Source organism: Rattus rattus, chromosome 5 (genome assembly GCF_011064425.1).
Source record: "Rattus rattus isolate New Zealand chromosome 5, Rrattus_CSIRO_v1, whole genome shotgun sequence".
Classification (NCBI taxonomy): Eukaryota; Metazoa; Chordata; class Mammalia; order Rodentia; family Muridae; genus Rattus; species Rattus rattus.
The window spans coordinates 36,100,155-36,117,114 of NC_046158.1; the positions used below are offsets into that span (position 1 = coordinate 36,100,155).

Below are 16,960 nucleotides of genomic sequence, written 5' to 3' on the forward strand. Positions count from 1 at the left end.
ATGCCACAGGGTTATGCTCACTGGTAACCTGTAATTTTATAGACAATTATCTGCCTGTTGCCAGGGTTATTAATTAATATTAATTAATTATTAAGTAAAGTAATAGTAATCTATTGATTATATTGTGGTTTATTAGTTAAAATTTCCCTCTGAGATTGTAGACATGTCGTATATATCCTTATGCGTGGTAATGCACTTACATATACAAGAAAGAGAGATTATAGTCTCAATTGTGCACAATTTGATTTTTTTTTCTTTGTGTGTGTGTGTGTGTGTGTGTGTGTGTGTGTGTGTGAATAGCAAGCTCACAGAGCTACAGGGTTGACCAGACCATTTTTAAACTCCAGCATCTCTTCTGCATTAACATTTATTCTGTCTACTCAATTTGATAATTTACTTAGCAGAAGTAAAGCATCCCCTTTGTGTAATATATATGTTATATCTTTTCTATGAGAATAACTTTAATGTTTCTATAAACAAGTTTACCACTTTGTTCCTCACTGTTGAGAGGACAACGTGAATCTTCACTATGTCTCTTCTGAGTTTGGTTAACTTCTCTTCCTCTGACAAATTGGAGGCTTTCCCTTTGTGTTGGTATCCAACAGTTATACGATATGTCCGGGCTCTCTTCTCACTTGTCCTGGTGATACTTTTTTTTCTGAGATTTATGGGCTCATGTCCTTCATCAGTTTTAATCTATGAGCCATGTCGACAGCTATTTTTCCCAAGGAGGTTTGGTTTGGCTTGGTGTGGTTTGGTTTCGTTTGGTTTGGTATGGTTTGGTTTTCTCTCTGTTCTTTTGTACCATGACATAAGTCCTACCTCATGCTAACTGTTTCCATACTTGTATTTTTGTCACTTTATCACCTCTCTTCACCTTTTCCATCATTTATTGTCTGCACAGTACACAGAAAGCAAATTTCGTTTGGCCCAAATCTTAGATGTCTATCTTTTCAGTGGTTAAGCCTATTTCTTCAGTTTTTTAATTTCAATTGTTGTATATTTTTATTAATGTTTTCTTCTGTTACTGTTGACATCTACTAGATTGCTATTTTATGGTTTTTCACTCTGTATACATATTTTCAAATTTTCCTTTTGTTCCCTTAAACTAAGGAGAGCACAGAGTCTATGATCATCCTGCTAATTCCCTATACATGTGTTCTTCTATACTGGTTCCTATGCTTTTGAGATTTATTTAATTTTTAATGTATATGAGTACTTGCCTGCAAGTATATATTATACACCTGCATACCTGGTACCCATGAGGGCCAGAAGAGAGAATAGGATCACACAGAACTGGTTATGAGACACCACAATGATGCTAAGAACTGAACCCCAGTTCCCTGCAAGAACAGAGCATCCCTTAATTGCTGAGCCATCTCTCCAGACCCCGGTTCATCCCCTGTAGTGGTTATTCTGTGCTGTGTACTAATTGTGTGCTTCTCTGTCTCCTGCAAGACAGATGTTGAAGTGCCTTCATCCTGAGAACATGTACACTCCCTACCAGGAGGCAGTTGGCATGGTTGAAGTTTTCTGAAACAGAAGAAAGTTTTTTTTTAACCTGGAGGGTCCTGTATCAACTCCAGCATACTAACAAGTTCTTGAAGTCTGCAAGATAACTAGGCCCTGCTCACACTCTGTCAGGAATGTTAATGTTTCTGTTTTCTGCTCCGTGTGGAACTAAACTAAAGGCATAGGGTAGGAAGAGATTCTCTGGTTGGTTTAAACTTACATCAAAGAAAGAAACATTACATTTCATTTGCATAAAGTGAGCATCTATTAGATTGCCTAATTTGGCAAACTATTCTTCTTGACATTTATCACTCTTGAAACTTGAGCACCCTAATAACAATACATTTGCTTCATTAACAATGGGAGGCCCACGTGAGTCAGAAAATTGCGGAAAGATCAGAAAGTTTAGTAAGAATGTCCTCACTGGTCAACTGCTCCCAGCGCAGTGACATCCTTCAGTTCCTTTTCTTAAGAAACCAAAGACTCTATTACATCCCAATTTATTATTATCATTGTCAAGGTACCTCTTTTTAATCACTTCAGATATTATTATCTAACTTTCTGATGACTCTACATTGAAAACACCCTGACTAATCTGATAGGTAGAAAATTGTCTATGGTGATATTTAATGTGCATCCTTTTTGTTATTAGTGAGGTTGAACGCCATTTCAGTACTTGATTGTTTTGGAATTTCTTGGCCTGTACTGTAAAATTTCTAGTTGAATCCCCTGCTCTTTCCTTGGTTTTTCATTTAGAATCCCTCTCTCTTTCTCCCTTCTTCTAGTCACTCACATGAGCATACATGCACGTGCACACACACACACACACACACACACACACACACACACAGTGTCTTCTACATATGTCTATGTCACTTTTTCTCAGGCATATATGCTACAAATAGTTCTACTCAATATTTAATTTATCGTTTAGTTTTATTTATGTTCTTTTCTCATTCATTTTATTTTAGTTTTCATGTACTCAATTATATTTGTCTTCTCCTTTTATAGATCTAAGTTTCCTGTCTTATTTAGGACCAGTTTCCATACTATAAAGTCATACACTCTTTTCTTCTAAATTTGCCTCTGACATTTAAATTGTTCTATATGTCACAATTAGATATTTAATCAAGCTGTAATTTATTTTTGTATATGATATGACACTTGATACAACCCTGTTTTCTTCCAGATGGATAGATATTTATGCCAGTATCCTTTTAAAAATAAGCCATTCTAGAGTTTCCATTTTTACCAAGTTCCACTTTGGATGGCCACAGACACCCTTCCTGGTATAGTATACATCGAAATGCTAAATAAAATAGAAACAATTTTCTTCTGTTTCGTGTCTGGGGTTGGGGGCGCGGGGATGAATTACTCAGCAGCCAAAATTACAGTAAAAAATCCAGACCATGCTTGAACACTACAGGATCTTCCAGTGTACCCTAGAACTGTTTGCCCGGGCATGGTGGCCAAGTCTTAGTGTACAAAGACAGGAGATAAAAGATGGCCCTGAAGCAATGAAAAGTCAAGCCAGAGATGCCTAGGTGAAACAGGCAATTACACATGGCACCGACTTGAAAACAAAGCAAATAAAAATATTCAACAGAGGGAGACAGAGTATATAGTCTTCTATTTCAACCATTGCTTGCAGTAGAAGAGAAAGAAAAGGAATCGACAGGGAAAGGGGAAAGAAGGAACTGAGGAAAGGGGAGGGAAAAATGGGGAAGGGAAAAGGAAGGAGAGGAAGAAGGGAAGGCAAAAGAGAAGGGGAGGGAATGAAGGAAAAGCAGGCTTAGAACTCATTCTCTGATTTTACCCAGAATAGTTAATTAAGATATGGAACAGATTTGGGTGGACCACACCCAGAGACACCTGACAAAAATTAATCTCAGTCTTTTCTGAGGAAATAAATTTCAGCTAGGTTTCTACCGTTTCTCTAGATAAGGATCCCAATACAAATGCACATTCAAAGATCACAAACCAGGAATTAAGCCAGGAAGCCTGAGTCAGCAGAACCTAAAACAGCAGAATTCAGCCCACAGAAGCTGTAGACATTGAAATGGTTAAATGTCAAAGATTAGGGGAAGAGATAGAAGGAGGGAGGGGTTTATAAAGTCCAGTTTATACCAACTAAGCATGGAGAAGCATTCCTAGCAAGGGGCTGAGTCTTCACAGGCTGATTGACTGGTTAGAATATCACTGACTCAGAGAAGCTTGGAATGTCACAGGTCCAGAGTCTAAAGCCAATTTACTTTGTACTATCTTTAGAACCAGACTTTGCTCACCTCTGTGGCAGACCTAACATGAGGGAACTAGCAGATAAAGCTGAAGTGAACATCCCGATAAACCGATAAGAAACTTTAGGTAGCATTCCTCGTCAATCAAAGGACCAGTGATGCCCTCTCAGGTGATAGCTGTACTTTTGTGCTAACATTCCTAAAGGAATGTGAAAAAAGGGGAATAGACCATAGAACTCACAGACGTCACTGTTGGGACAAATATACCCTAGATGTGGAAAATTGTTCCATATTATTTATTTGCTCTACACAGATGTTTCCCCTCAGTGCCTACTAACATATGCAAATCAATATATTCCTTTTGAAACAGAAATATTCTTGAAGGGCTATGATTACTTCCTTTCCTTCTGAAAATAAAATATGATAAACAAAATATCCTCCCTCCTTATTTCAGAGGCACTGAGGATGAACAACCTGTAAATGTCATGGCTGAAGGGAGGACTAGGCCAAAGGGCACAGGGTCAAAAGGGGAAACACACACCCCCAGGAGGAGGCAGTTTTCTCCTTCTGCTCTAAGAATAAACATGAAAAAGAGACTAGACAGGGAAAGCTCTAGAAAACATGAGTTTCTCTTGTTTAACTTATTTGCATAATCTATATTAAAATGTTAAACATATGATACCACATTTGTTTTGTGGGCCTGACATGTTTGTTGTTTGTAAAGGTGTGAACTTAAGTACCAGTCAAATAAAAGGTTAGCTTTTGTTATTTTGTCCCCCACCCCCCGAGCTGAGGACTGAACCCAGGGCCTTGTGCTTGCTAGGCAAGCGCTCTGCCACTGAGCTAAATCCCCAACCCCAAGGTTAGCTTTTGAAATGACTGTTGCTTTCCAAATTTGAAAAAAAAAAAAGACACTTATATTTGTGTTCATATTGAACTTGGAAAATTATTTACTTCTTCAGCAACATCTCAACAATTACTATTTTAATAAACTTTAAGGAAGGGAGAAACTTTTCTAGTACTATATTTCTACCAAAATGTAGGCTTACTTCTATCAACTAAAACTACTAACTCCTGAAAATTATACTCATGTGTAAAATTACACCAGAAGGTACGTTTTAAAAGCAAACGATTCAATTTAAATATGATCTAAATTAAATTTCAGTCTCAGTGATGTGAATTAATTTGTCTTAAATCTAATCAATTTTAGGCCATTTAAAAGAAAAAATGTGTGAAATTAAAATAGTAACTAACGTTTTGAATAGTTTTTTATACTAGTGAATTAAAATAATAAACGCCCTTGCTCCATTTACAAATTCTACCCTTTAAATGCCACTTAAAGTGGTGTTTCTTAAGCTCTGAAAAAGCCTATCAGTGGGATCCAACCAGCACCGTTTTTAAGGAAATAGCAACGATTGAAGTACCTTATACATTTTAAAGATTTGTTTTGTAAAATTCTTGTTCTATGTCCATGTGAGGTGAAACAAATTATACAAAATGAGTGTCTTTCTGTGTCACAATAGAATCCCACATGAAAGCCTCTAAGCTGTGAGGAATTAGCATCAAACATTTAAAAGCATTTTGAAGAAGGAAGAAAGCCCAGCCAGCAGTTTCCAGCTGTGCCTTACTAGGACCATAGCAGTGAGCAAATGGGGTAGAGGAGGCACAAGCTTTATTCAACATAGAAATTCTGTCACAAAGAAAGAAACCAAGAGGTCAGCTGCTGCAAACAGGATCAAAGCACCTGAAGCTAACAGAGACTTGGTTCTGCATCGAATCACACATCCACCATGGTCTGTAGGATGGTGGATGAAAGGTAAGGAGCATGGGGACAAGGATCATTTCACGATCCTAAAGGGAGGTTCCACACTGACACAACAGCTCCTAGTCAGCTCCTACCTCTTTTTAGTGTTGGCCATGGACAGGAAGCTCAATGTCCAGCACTGAAGAGATTTCGCTCTGCTTTACAGAGTGTGTGTTTGTATTTCAACATGTACATGATCGCATTTGAAATGGACATCTCCGTAATGGGCAGACCGGGATCACTGACCACACTCTCTGATAACATGAAAATGGTGTGATTGTTGGCACGGTCTGTGGGTCTGTTTAGCTTACATTTTCAGCCTTTCTCCATATCGTTACTGGTCTGCGCATAGCTAATAATCACTCTAGCCCCTCCCCTATCCCTTTACCACTGCCTCAGCCAGAGCAACACCCTACAAAGAGACATGGCCTACAAGTAGCCCTATTCAATTTAATCCCCATTTACCGTATAGGGTGCCACTAAATGATATCAATTCTTAGTTTCAATGAAGGGGTTTGAATTCAATGACGTACACAACATTTCTTGTAGACATAGTAGTTAATGTTACAAAAACTCATTATTTCCTCTTCTATGGATAATGTTTGGATCTCAACTGCTGAAACCCATTGTCATGGAGTAATCCTAATAAAGTCATGGAAATGTTCAGATGAAAATGAGTATACATTTAAGATTTAAAAAAAAAGTTTCACCTAAATGAAAAATAAAAGAGAAATCTTTCAATTAATAATGTTAGTGTAACAATGGACGGTTAAAAGACTATCGGAGATGGTGGTCCCAATTCTGTAAATCTCAGCATTTAGGAATCTGGAGACATAAAGAGAGCTGTGAATTTGAGAGCAGCTTGAGGTACATAGTGAGTACCAAACAAGTTCTGTCTCAGAATAAAACCATAAATAATTATATAAACAAAGTAAAAAGCAAGAATGGGCAAAGTACTTCCCGTGGAGACAGCAAGACCATTAACCAAAGCATTAGAGATTCCCAGGTGTGTAAAACCACAAGAAAGAAAAACTAAATGAACACAGGTCAGAATGTCAAATCTTAAAATCACTATAGAACATCAGAACTAATACATGATCTTCCAATCTTGATGCAAGATCAATTAAAATGAACGTGTTCACATAGTAGGAATTAACATTTACAAACTGAGATATTAAAATGCCATTCATGCCAACCAACAACTAGTGTCATTTGAGGCCCCCACCCCTAAGAGCCCATGTCCTACACTGCCTCGGTGATCAGGAACTGAAGGCAGGATAGCCCAGAGACCTAGAATAGAACCAAACATGACTGGCATTAAAAAAAAAAAATCAATGAAATTATTCCAATGTCCTGATGTCATAGATTCATACATAGTTCAGTCATCATCAGAGAGGACGCCTAGAACAGTCGTTAGGAGTAATGCAGATGCCCACGGGCAAACATTAAGCGAGAGAAAGTCCATCGAGTCCCTCCCCTTGGAGCTCTGGGAACCCTCCTTAAAATGAGGAAGAACTGCAGGAGCAGGAGGGGTTGAGGTCATGGGGAGATCATAGCCCCAGTCCTTGGAATCAACTGAGCAAGGCACATAGAGGCTCACAGAGCCTGAAGCTGCTGACACAGAGCTTGCATGGGTTTGTGCTAGATCCTCTGCGTGTATGTTATGGTTGTTGGCTTGTGTTTTAGGGGGACTCCTGACAGTGGGACTGGGGGTGTCTGTGACTCTTTTGCCTGCTCTTGGGATCCTTTTCCAGCTTCTGGATTGCTTGCCCAGCCTCGATGTGAGTATGTGCGCCTGCTCTTATTGTAACATCTTGTACCCAGTTCCACTGATGCTCCCTGGGAAACTTGCTCTTTTGTGGGGACAGGCAGGAGTGGGGGAATAGATTTGTAGAAAAAGATAATGGGGATACTGGGAGGAATGGAGAAAGAGAAAGCTGTGCTGGGAATATATTATATGAGAATGGAATATTTTTTTAAATGACATTCACAATCACATTGAAGGGTTTAGTAAAACTGATGAAATATTGCTAAGATGTATTCCCTGACAACTGTGAAGTATGACTAAGAGGAACTGGAGAAGATCAATATTGTTAACATGACTATTTTCTCCACATTATTCTATACATTCAACCCGATTCATCAAAATCTCAGCATGCGGTATGTAGAAATAATCAAACTGACTAAATGAAAATGAAAATTATAATACTCAAGTTGGTTTTTTTAAAAAAAAGTTAGAAAAGTCTACATCCTAATTTCAATATTTATTTAAAAACCTGTAATAATCAAGACAGTTCAGTAGTAACCTACACTACACAACAACTAGGTAACACAAAAGCATCCATAAATGTGCCAAAAAATGACCTAAATATATATACACATCTATCTACCTTTTTTTCAACTCAAGAATCAAAATAACTCTATACAAAAAGGCTAGCGTTTTTTATTTTAAAACATTATTTGTTTTTATTTTATGTGTGGAGATGTTTGCCGCCATGTGTGTACTAAGTATATACAATGCTCACAGGAGCCAGCAACGGGAGAGGATCCCTTTAAACTGGAGTTACAGAGGGATATAGGTGGCTATGTAGATGCTAGGGACCAAAGGAGGGTCTTCAGGAAGAACACCAATGCTCTTAACCCATGAGCCAGCTCTCCAACCCAAAGGCCAGAGCTTTTAACAACTTGTGTTGGGTGTTGAAACAACTTTTTGCCCACATGGAAAAAGAAATTATACCTTTCCCTCACCATTAGGTGCTATGACATTTTACACGAATTGAAACTGAACATAATGCTAAATGTAAAAACTAAAATGGTCCAGGAAGTAGCAGTACATGCCTTTAGTCCCATCACTTAGGAGGCAGAAGAAGGCAAATGTCTGAGTTCCAGGACTGCCAGGGTTACACAGAGAAGCCCTGTCTTGAAAGACAAACAAACAAGACATCTTGATTTAAAAAAAAAAAACTAAAAGAAATAGAAAAACCAAGCATATAACTCAATATTATTTAATATAATTCCTTTTTTAAGTGTTTAGAATTTTTGTTCAGCATAAATGAGTTGTACACACTAACAGAGTTCGTTGTGATTTTTCAGTGCAGACCTGTTAAGTGCACAGATGAAGTTCAATATCATGTTACCACCATGTTAATAGTCACCTAAAAACTCTCAAAAGTACTACTGTAATACCTATTTCATGCTTTAGGAAATGCCATTTCAAGTATAACTTCATATGGTTCAACCCGGCAAGTTACAGTTGGCCCATGTCATGAGCTAAAGCCCGTAATGTGGGTTTAGATGGGACTTCCTCCCCGTTTTCTGTATATATCTTTCCTGGACTTGGTGATGATCCGACTTGCCATGGACATGTCCTTCCCTAGTTTACCTAAGACCCAGAGGCATCTTAAAGTAAGACTTTGTATTTACTGATGGTCTTATCAGGGACAAGATCCAAAAGGTGTGGGGCTAAAGAGGGAAGTCCACTGGCTATAGCAGTGGCCTTTTCTAAGGCACTGGTCGGACAGTTGGCATCAGTACAGGACAAGTCACTAACAACATCCCTTCCAGGACAAGATGCTGCTGTGCACATGGGTAATCAAAGGGTCTTGGCTGGGAAGAAGGTACTCCATCCATAGTACCCTCAGTCAGGAACCAGTCTTTCATTTTTAAACAATCAGTGTTAAAGAGGGGTGATTTTTTTTTAAATTTTTCCCCATCTTTATTAACTTGTGTATTTCTTATTTACATTTCAATTGTTATTCCCTTTCCCGGTTTCCAGGCCAACATCCCCCAACCCCTCCCCTCTCCTTCTATATGGGTGTTCCCCTCTCTATCCTCCGCCCATTACGGCCCTCCCCCCAACAATCATGTTCACTGGGGGTTCAGTCTTGGCAGGACAAAGGGCTTCCCCTTCCACTGGTGCTCTTACTAGGCTATTCATTGCTACCTAGGCGGATGGAGCCCAGGGTCAGTCCATGTATAGTCTTTGGATAATGGCTTAGTCCCTGGAAGCTCTGGTTGGTTGGCATTGCTGTTCATATGGGGTCTCAAGCCCCTTCAAGCTCTTTCAGTCCTTTCTCTGATTCCTTCAACAGGGGTCCCGTTCTCAGTTCAGTGGTTTGCTGCTGGCATTCGCCTCTGTATTTGCTGTATTCTGGCTGTGTCTCTCAGGAGAGATCTACATCCGGTTCCTGTCGGCCTGCACCTCTTTGCTTCATCCATCTTATCTAGTTTGGTGGCTATATATGTATGGGCCACATGTGAGGCAGGCTCTGAATGGGTGTAAAGCACGAACGCTTTAGAAGTACGGTGGAATGAAGTTTAACGGGTGTATGACCATGTAAATGCCATGACCCTTTTGTCATTCTAAACACTCACTTGGTCCCTTCCCTTCTACTGGGGTAGGCCTATGACCTATCACTGTAGATTCGTTTCTTTCCTTTTCTTTTTCTTTCTTTGATAAAATGAATTTATGGAAACTTACATCTTAGTTTAGGTCCATTAATTATGTCAAGAAACAGTAAGTCATGTGGCCAAATTTCCCCAAGATTGTGACACTGCTGTCACTGTTTTGACAGTGATGTGCAATTTAAAAATTAAAAAAAAAAAATCAACCTCGGCTAGACTCTAGAGAATTCCACCAGCCAAAAATAAGATGAGCTATGAAACACACGTTTTTCTCTTAGGGAACATTAGAAGGTTTATTTTCATGCTATCATCTTCCAAAACTGAAATGGAACATAATTAGGAGAGAGTGTGGCTACGCAACCCTCTTACCTGTGGGAAGGTGCAGTGTGATGTTGTTGCAGAAGTCTGTGAAGCAACATTCGGTCTTGGTCACGTTGTTGGAACTGTGACAGAAGACCTGAGCATTTAGTTCCGGGAGGGACACGCACGATTTGATCACCTGTTCTTTCCCGTTGGTTAGCATGACAGAGGCCCAGCATGCTCCTTCGGTTTGGCAGGTAAAGTTTGAGGAATCACACAAAAGACACACACACTTCAGGCCTGGAAAGAGGAAGGTAAGAAGCTTCAAAATGCAGAAGATGGCAGACGGAGTTACTTGGTGGTGCTCGGGGATAAAAATTCAATCTCAACAAAATTTGAAGGCAAGGTTTTAAATGGGATAAAGACGCCCTCTCTATCCTGTGCTCCATGAAACAGGCTACTCAATTAATCATCCTTTGTGTAGTTATCATAATGTGTACAGTTGTCCCTATAGTTACTGTTTTCCTGGTCCGTGCTCTAAATCCTTGTTGAGCTCCATCGGTTTACTCCCAAACTGATAGGTCCTGAGAAATGCTAGGAGACAGTATCTCAGCAACAAGGGGAGCTTGCTGGCACGGCTTCGGGAACAATGACAAGAGGCGAGGGCAACCGCAACCCAACAAGCCCGGCACACCCTGCTCGCTTACACTTCTCCAAACTTTCAAATGAATGTACCAAGTACCAAACAAATTCTAGAAATGCATAGGTCTAAAACCAGCGGTGACCTTCCTATTCTTTATCTCTCAAGGTGGTTGTAGACACCTTTAAGGCATTGATGGACCATGTTACCTGCCCCCTCCACTAAGGAATGTATTTTAGAATGACGGCCGCTTAAATGTAGACTTTAACCTTCAAACAATGTTTTAATGGATTCCTCTATTCCCCAGAAGGAAACACATTGATAATAGAGTTTAATCTAAGGTTGACAACAAAACGTTCCAAACATTGACATTGTTAAATTAACCTGTTTATTAACATATCATCTTAGCATTCTTCTTAGCATACGTACTCTTACTCTCACAAATAATACATTCAAGTGGTTTGATATTTCTGTCTCTATATGAAATGTTGTCAGCATAGAGTACAGAGGCTGCAATTATTCAGATTTTCGTTTCAAAAATAATTTCTAAATACAATTATTCTGAGTACTTCTGTCACGACTTTAATGAATATTTTGTTAAATCGTAACTGCCCCCCAAATTATCTTACTCACCAAAAGTTGTGCCATACAAACACTGTTAATAAAATTAGTCTTTAAAATTCTAATTACTAACACTAGACCCAATTTTACACCAATAAAATATTTAATTTATAAATGACTAATCATGAATAAATACCGTTTTTATCAATAGTAATGAGCTGTATTAGAATCAGATATTTTAGGTTGGCTGAGATTCCACAGAGCCATGTATATAAAACCTAGTGATTAAGAAACGTGTCAAGGATGCTGAAGAGATGGTGCAGCCATTAAAGGCTGAGGCTCACAACGGAAGAAACTAAACACAGAAGACGGAGCACACCTTTAACCTCAGCACTCAGGAGGCAGAGGCAGCTGGATGTCTGCAAGTTCCAACCCAGAGGGATACATAGTAAAGACCCTGTCAAAAATGAGTTTCCTTATATAAAAGAGAAATCACACGAAGAGCAGCCTTTAACCCAGATGTTGCTGATTGTGGAATCATAGCACTTCCCAACCTGGCAAGTGTCTTCCACACCTCATTGGCCAAGCTGTGCGATCTTGGACGTTTGTTTGGTCCCTCTGGGTCTCATCTGAAAGGTGCTAACTGCAATGACAACATACTTTCTCATCCTGTTGCTATGGAGAGTAAATTAATCATATAACTCCTTTGCACCCATTTCTGGCACATAGGAAATATGACACAAGCATTAGTAACAGCCTCTCCTAACACTCAAGAAAGTAAAGCTAGCTTTCTTACAGGAACCATCAGCAGACCTCCATCGTCCACGCAGGTGTAGTTGCATGAAACAGGATACAGCAGCCACTTAAAAGGCCTAACAAAGAAATGTAAGTGAAGAAATATATAATAAAAATTTTTAAAATATATGTCTCTCTCTGCTCCGCCAGTGGGACTGAGGGTCCTCGTGCTTTGCAAGGTTTTTCTCTGATCCCACTAGTTTTTAGCATCTGGGAATAAATATATAAAGCTAATGCAACCAAAAATTGCAATGAAGGAATAACAACTCAGGTTGATCTGTATTTTTTTATAAGTTTTAATGCATTTTTTTAAAATTTTACCACAGCATGTACAAACAAGAAAGGGAGTCTCTGCCCTGGCTTTGCTCCTCCCTTGCTGGCTGACTTTGAGAAGCACCAGTGTCCTTTGCAAATGAACCAAAGTAAGGGTCCTAGGCCCAGAAATCTTGGCATCCCCTGTGGAGGATGCACTATGTACACTTGACAGATGTGATGACTCTAAATTTACAATTTGTGAAAATTTGATATTATAAAGCATGAAAGCTACTAGCTGCTCTATGTCTGGCCTGTGTCCTCATAAATAAGGGGCTGGAAGTCAGCAGACTAGCCCTCTGACATACTATCTCAAACCCTTTGTCACTATGGCCATCTGAATCTTAAATTGTCTGGGCTAGAGAGCTGTCTCAGCAGTTCTCTTGCACAGGACCTGAATTCACTTCTTGCCACCCAAGTGGAGGCTCACAATTATCGGTAACTCCAGTTCCAATGCATCCATTGCCCTTTTCTGGCCTTCCTAGGCATGGCATGCACATGGTGCCCAGACATACATGTGATGAAAAGAGTCATACATATAAAATAATATAAAGACATCTTTTTAAAAGTGTCAAATTTCTTTGTTTCCAGAAGGAGCTAAGCCAGGAAGTCAAGGCAACCACCTAAGGGATGTAGGGACCCACTGACTGAAAACATCATCAACATTTAAGCTGACTTCGTGTGCATTTATCCTGGTGTACAATTCCAATGACAACTTTGTTGTCAGTATCTGCATTTTACAGATATGAAATGAGGCACAAAAAATCAAGTAATTGACTGAATGTAGCAACCATTAGCCTACACAAGCAATCTTGTTTCTGTCCCACCAAAGTTGCTATGGTGGCAAGAACTATTCTTGTCACCCCACTAGTTTCTAGGCACTAAAAAAACATACATTAATATAAGATAAATAAATTAATTATTACTGATATCTGAAATTTTGATCTGTATTATTTCAATGAAATTTAAGACCAGGTAGATTTTTTTTTCAGCTTCTACCAGTTTACTGGCAGGAGAGGTAGTCAAAGAAAAATCAGTTGCATGTACCTTGCAGCTAGAACAAATATCTAAATTATTTGTTCTAAATTGCTCATCCAAATTCTGCATTAAGTAACCCTCTGTGGATCTCCCAACCACATCTCCTATATTTCTTTTCAAATCACGGTCTGAATCTTTATAAAAATATATTATATGGTATTTCTTACCAAGGAATGATCTGCATTTTCCACTCATTCCTTAAGAAGCTATCGAATTTCTTTCAGCTTAAAGTAATAAAATGGAATATAGAACTTAAAGAAGACACAAAAAACAACACCCCACTTTAAACCTTGCATAGTAGAAAAGGCTGACCAAGTTGAGGACTGTAAATGGTAATGGCTTCAATGTAATGGTAACCTGTTCAATGTTCCCGCTTAGTCCAGGTTAATTGGCAATCACTGGACTGACAGGGAACATACAGCAAACTAAACGAGGCCTACCATGTAAGCATAATACATGCCACATCCTACCTCTCCTCTCCAACTTCTCACCAATCCTCTGTGTAGCTGCCTTTGTTTAATCAGAGACCATTTACATCAACCACCCTCAACCCAGAACCCTAAGCTGCCAATTAAAATGGAAGTTTCCGTTATTGGTTTCATTTCTGCTTTTCTATTTTGCTTTCTTAAACCTGATGCTAATTGAGACCGTTCTTCTAGAGTATTCCATGGCAGGATAAATCTGGTCGTTAGCAGACAGCAGCCCCTCCTTGTGGCTCTTTATCTTAGACTTTCCCTTACAGTATACTTAAGTCATATGGTGTAAGGCAGCAAATGCTGTTGAAGAAAGAGGCAATTATCCGTAATAAGGAGGTCTATTAGACCTTTCCCCAACACGAGGACTGCACTTTTCTCGTGTCTCTTCCCACCCCTTTAATTATCTCCCTTTTTCTCCCTCTTTGCCAATTAGTCTATAAAAGCCAAGACATCTGTTACCCAGAAGACATCTGTTACCCACATCTACCCAAGGATGTGCCCGTCCCTAATCAAACAGAAAGTAAATTTTCATCCACTTCTTACACATGACGACTAGCACACCCTGTTGACCAAAGTGTGAAAATTATCAGGCTACAAAGTGTGTGTGTGTGTGTGTGTGTGTGTGTGTGTGTGTGTGTGTGTGTGTGTGTGTGTGTGTGTGTGTTTAGATCCTATGTCAGTAAAAAGGCAAAATTTTTGCAAATAATTTGAGGTAGTCCTTTTAAAACATTGGCAAAGGATTTTTCCCTGTTGCCCTTTCCTGCCTCCCTTTTAGACTGTGTTACTACAGCATCCAAGCTGGTACTCGATTCAGGGAATCCTCCTGCCTCAGCCTCCTAAGGGTTTGAACTATTAACACATACAACCACATCTGGCTTTGCCTTCCTTATTGGTAAGGAAAAAACAAGACCAAAAAAGAAAGCAGTGTTAAAGAAATGTGGGCAACATAAATGCAACCCTTTGGCCTAAAGGGCTTTTAATAAAGTCCTGTCATATAGAAACTCGACTTGTTGGACCACCTCTGAGAAAATGTTGAGCAGCACATCGGTTATGCCTCGGACTCGGGAAGCCATGCCTTGCTTGTTCAGAAGCAATGCAATCCCTGCTAAGAAGGAGCCCATTCAGGAAGCCTGGTTTAACTTCTAGTCGTGAGGCTCAGTCCAGAAAGAGCTCAGCACACTGACCCTTTGGAGTTCCTCAGTGGAAACACGGTATTTAATAAAAAGGGATTAACTGCCAGGCCCCGGGCTTTAGACAGGTTTCTTAGTCTCTCCCAGACTCTACCAGTGGTCCTGGTTTCTGTTGCTCCGAGTTTGCATCATTATCTCCGTGCCTTAGCAATTCTTATCTGGGATGGATAGGAAGAGAGCACTGGAGTTGAAAAATAGGTTCACCCCTGGAAGGCAAGGATGATACTTTCAAATCCCACTAATGTTTTAGGTAGTGTGAGAGTTCACCATCCATCCAAACTTCTCTAGTCCATGCTAAAGACTATCTACCTAGTAACATGAAATCAGTAACAAGAGTAACATGAAATCAGAAGCTATTAGTCTTTCTATTATCTGCAAATTTCAAGGAGATAAAGGGGGAAGGATGAAAACCTGACGGTGAATGGTATTAGATATCCAGAGACACTTGCTGAATCCTTTAATCGCACATGGTACACCCATTATCATAGAACAAGCGCTCAAGACCAAGGGCAAACTCATGAGTTTCACACCCTGTGAGCTGAGGACTCCATATTCTTTCATGCAGAAAGAAAAATGTTTCCAAATACTGTTTCAAAAATTAACGTGCAAATAAGGCCAAAGTGTGCTGTTTACGTAGAGCCTCAAAGTTGTCACAAAGCACAGAAAAAGATAATTATGGTGATGGGAGAGCATAGGGCAATTCGAAAACCAGGAAGTTATCATTTGCATGTTTTTTGCTTATCAGCATAGATTGCTCTCCGCGGATCTGTCTCAAAAAGATTACAGTATTAGCCTCATAGATCCTACAACATGCCCCATGCAGAAATCGACAATTAGGGGGTATCGCCTAGTTAGCTGATCTGTGACAAAACTTTTTGTGTAGCTTCTATTAAAATATCCCTTAAAATAAATGAATTAAAAGATAAAAGAAACGCTAAGCGGGCAGGTGGCAGCTCACTCCTTCGGATCATTGAAAGTTAGGCAACAGGCCGGGTAGCCGGGGTTGTCACCTGTGTGGTGACTGCTTAGGGCACAGTGCAGAATAACCTAAATTCTTTTCCCCTTAGAAAGGGCACCGACCGTGCTGAGTTTCTTGACCAAGTCTCAATTTTTTGGTCTTATGTAACAGGAAATACCCGATCTGAAGTATCTCGTCAGAAAGCAAGAGCATCCTCACCAGGAGACACCGTTCCTCTGACACACTCTTAGGTAGCTCTTACTCTCCCTCCGTCCTGTAAAATGCACTGCCCTCTGAGCCATGCTCAGTAGACTCCAGTCGAGTTTATTATAAAGTAAGTCAACAACGCTAGAGTCTGAGCACTTCCCGCCTCTTTAATGTTAAGGTCAGATCACTGGTCTCCTTTGCCTGACTCATAAAACGACTCCTCCCACCCTTGCCTTTGTGTTTCCTTTGCCTGAAGCATCTCTCCGAATTCTTCAGGCCTCAGCTCAGATGTCTCCACCTGGGCAAAATCTCCCAGAATCATCCTGATCAAGAATCTGTTACTTGCTTCTCTTGGTTCTTTCCACAAATCCATAATTAGCTCATGTATTGTATTTGTCCCAGTATAATGAAAATGTTACAGAGCGAGACACCTCCATTTCCATCCAAGCCTATTCCCAGCACCTATAGTAGGGTCTCCCTGTGTGATACAGGTGCAATAGAAGTGGGCTGGACTACAGAGGTGGGC

At 39.8% G+C, this 16,960-nt stretch overlaps 1 protein-coding gene across 1 annotated transcript in view; it reads right to left on the minus strand.

Moving 5' to 3' along the window:
* The window catches only part of Acvr1c (activin A receptor type 1C), a 77,960-nt gene that overhangs the window by 28,815 nt on the left and 32,185 nt on the right, over window positions 1-16,960 (minus strand). Inside the window, exon 2 of the mRNA XM_032903321.1 lies at window positions 10,327-10,557. Coding sequence (XP_032759212.1) covers window positions 10,327-10,557 — 231 coding nt within the window. The remainder of the gene's footprint in view (window positions 1-10,326; window positions 10,558-16,960) is intronic.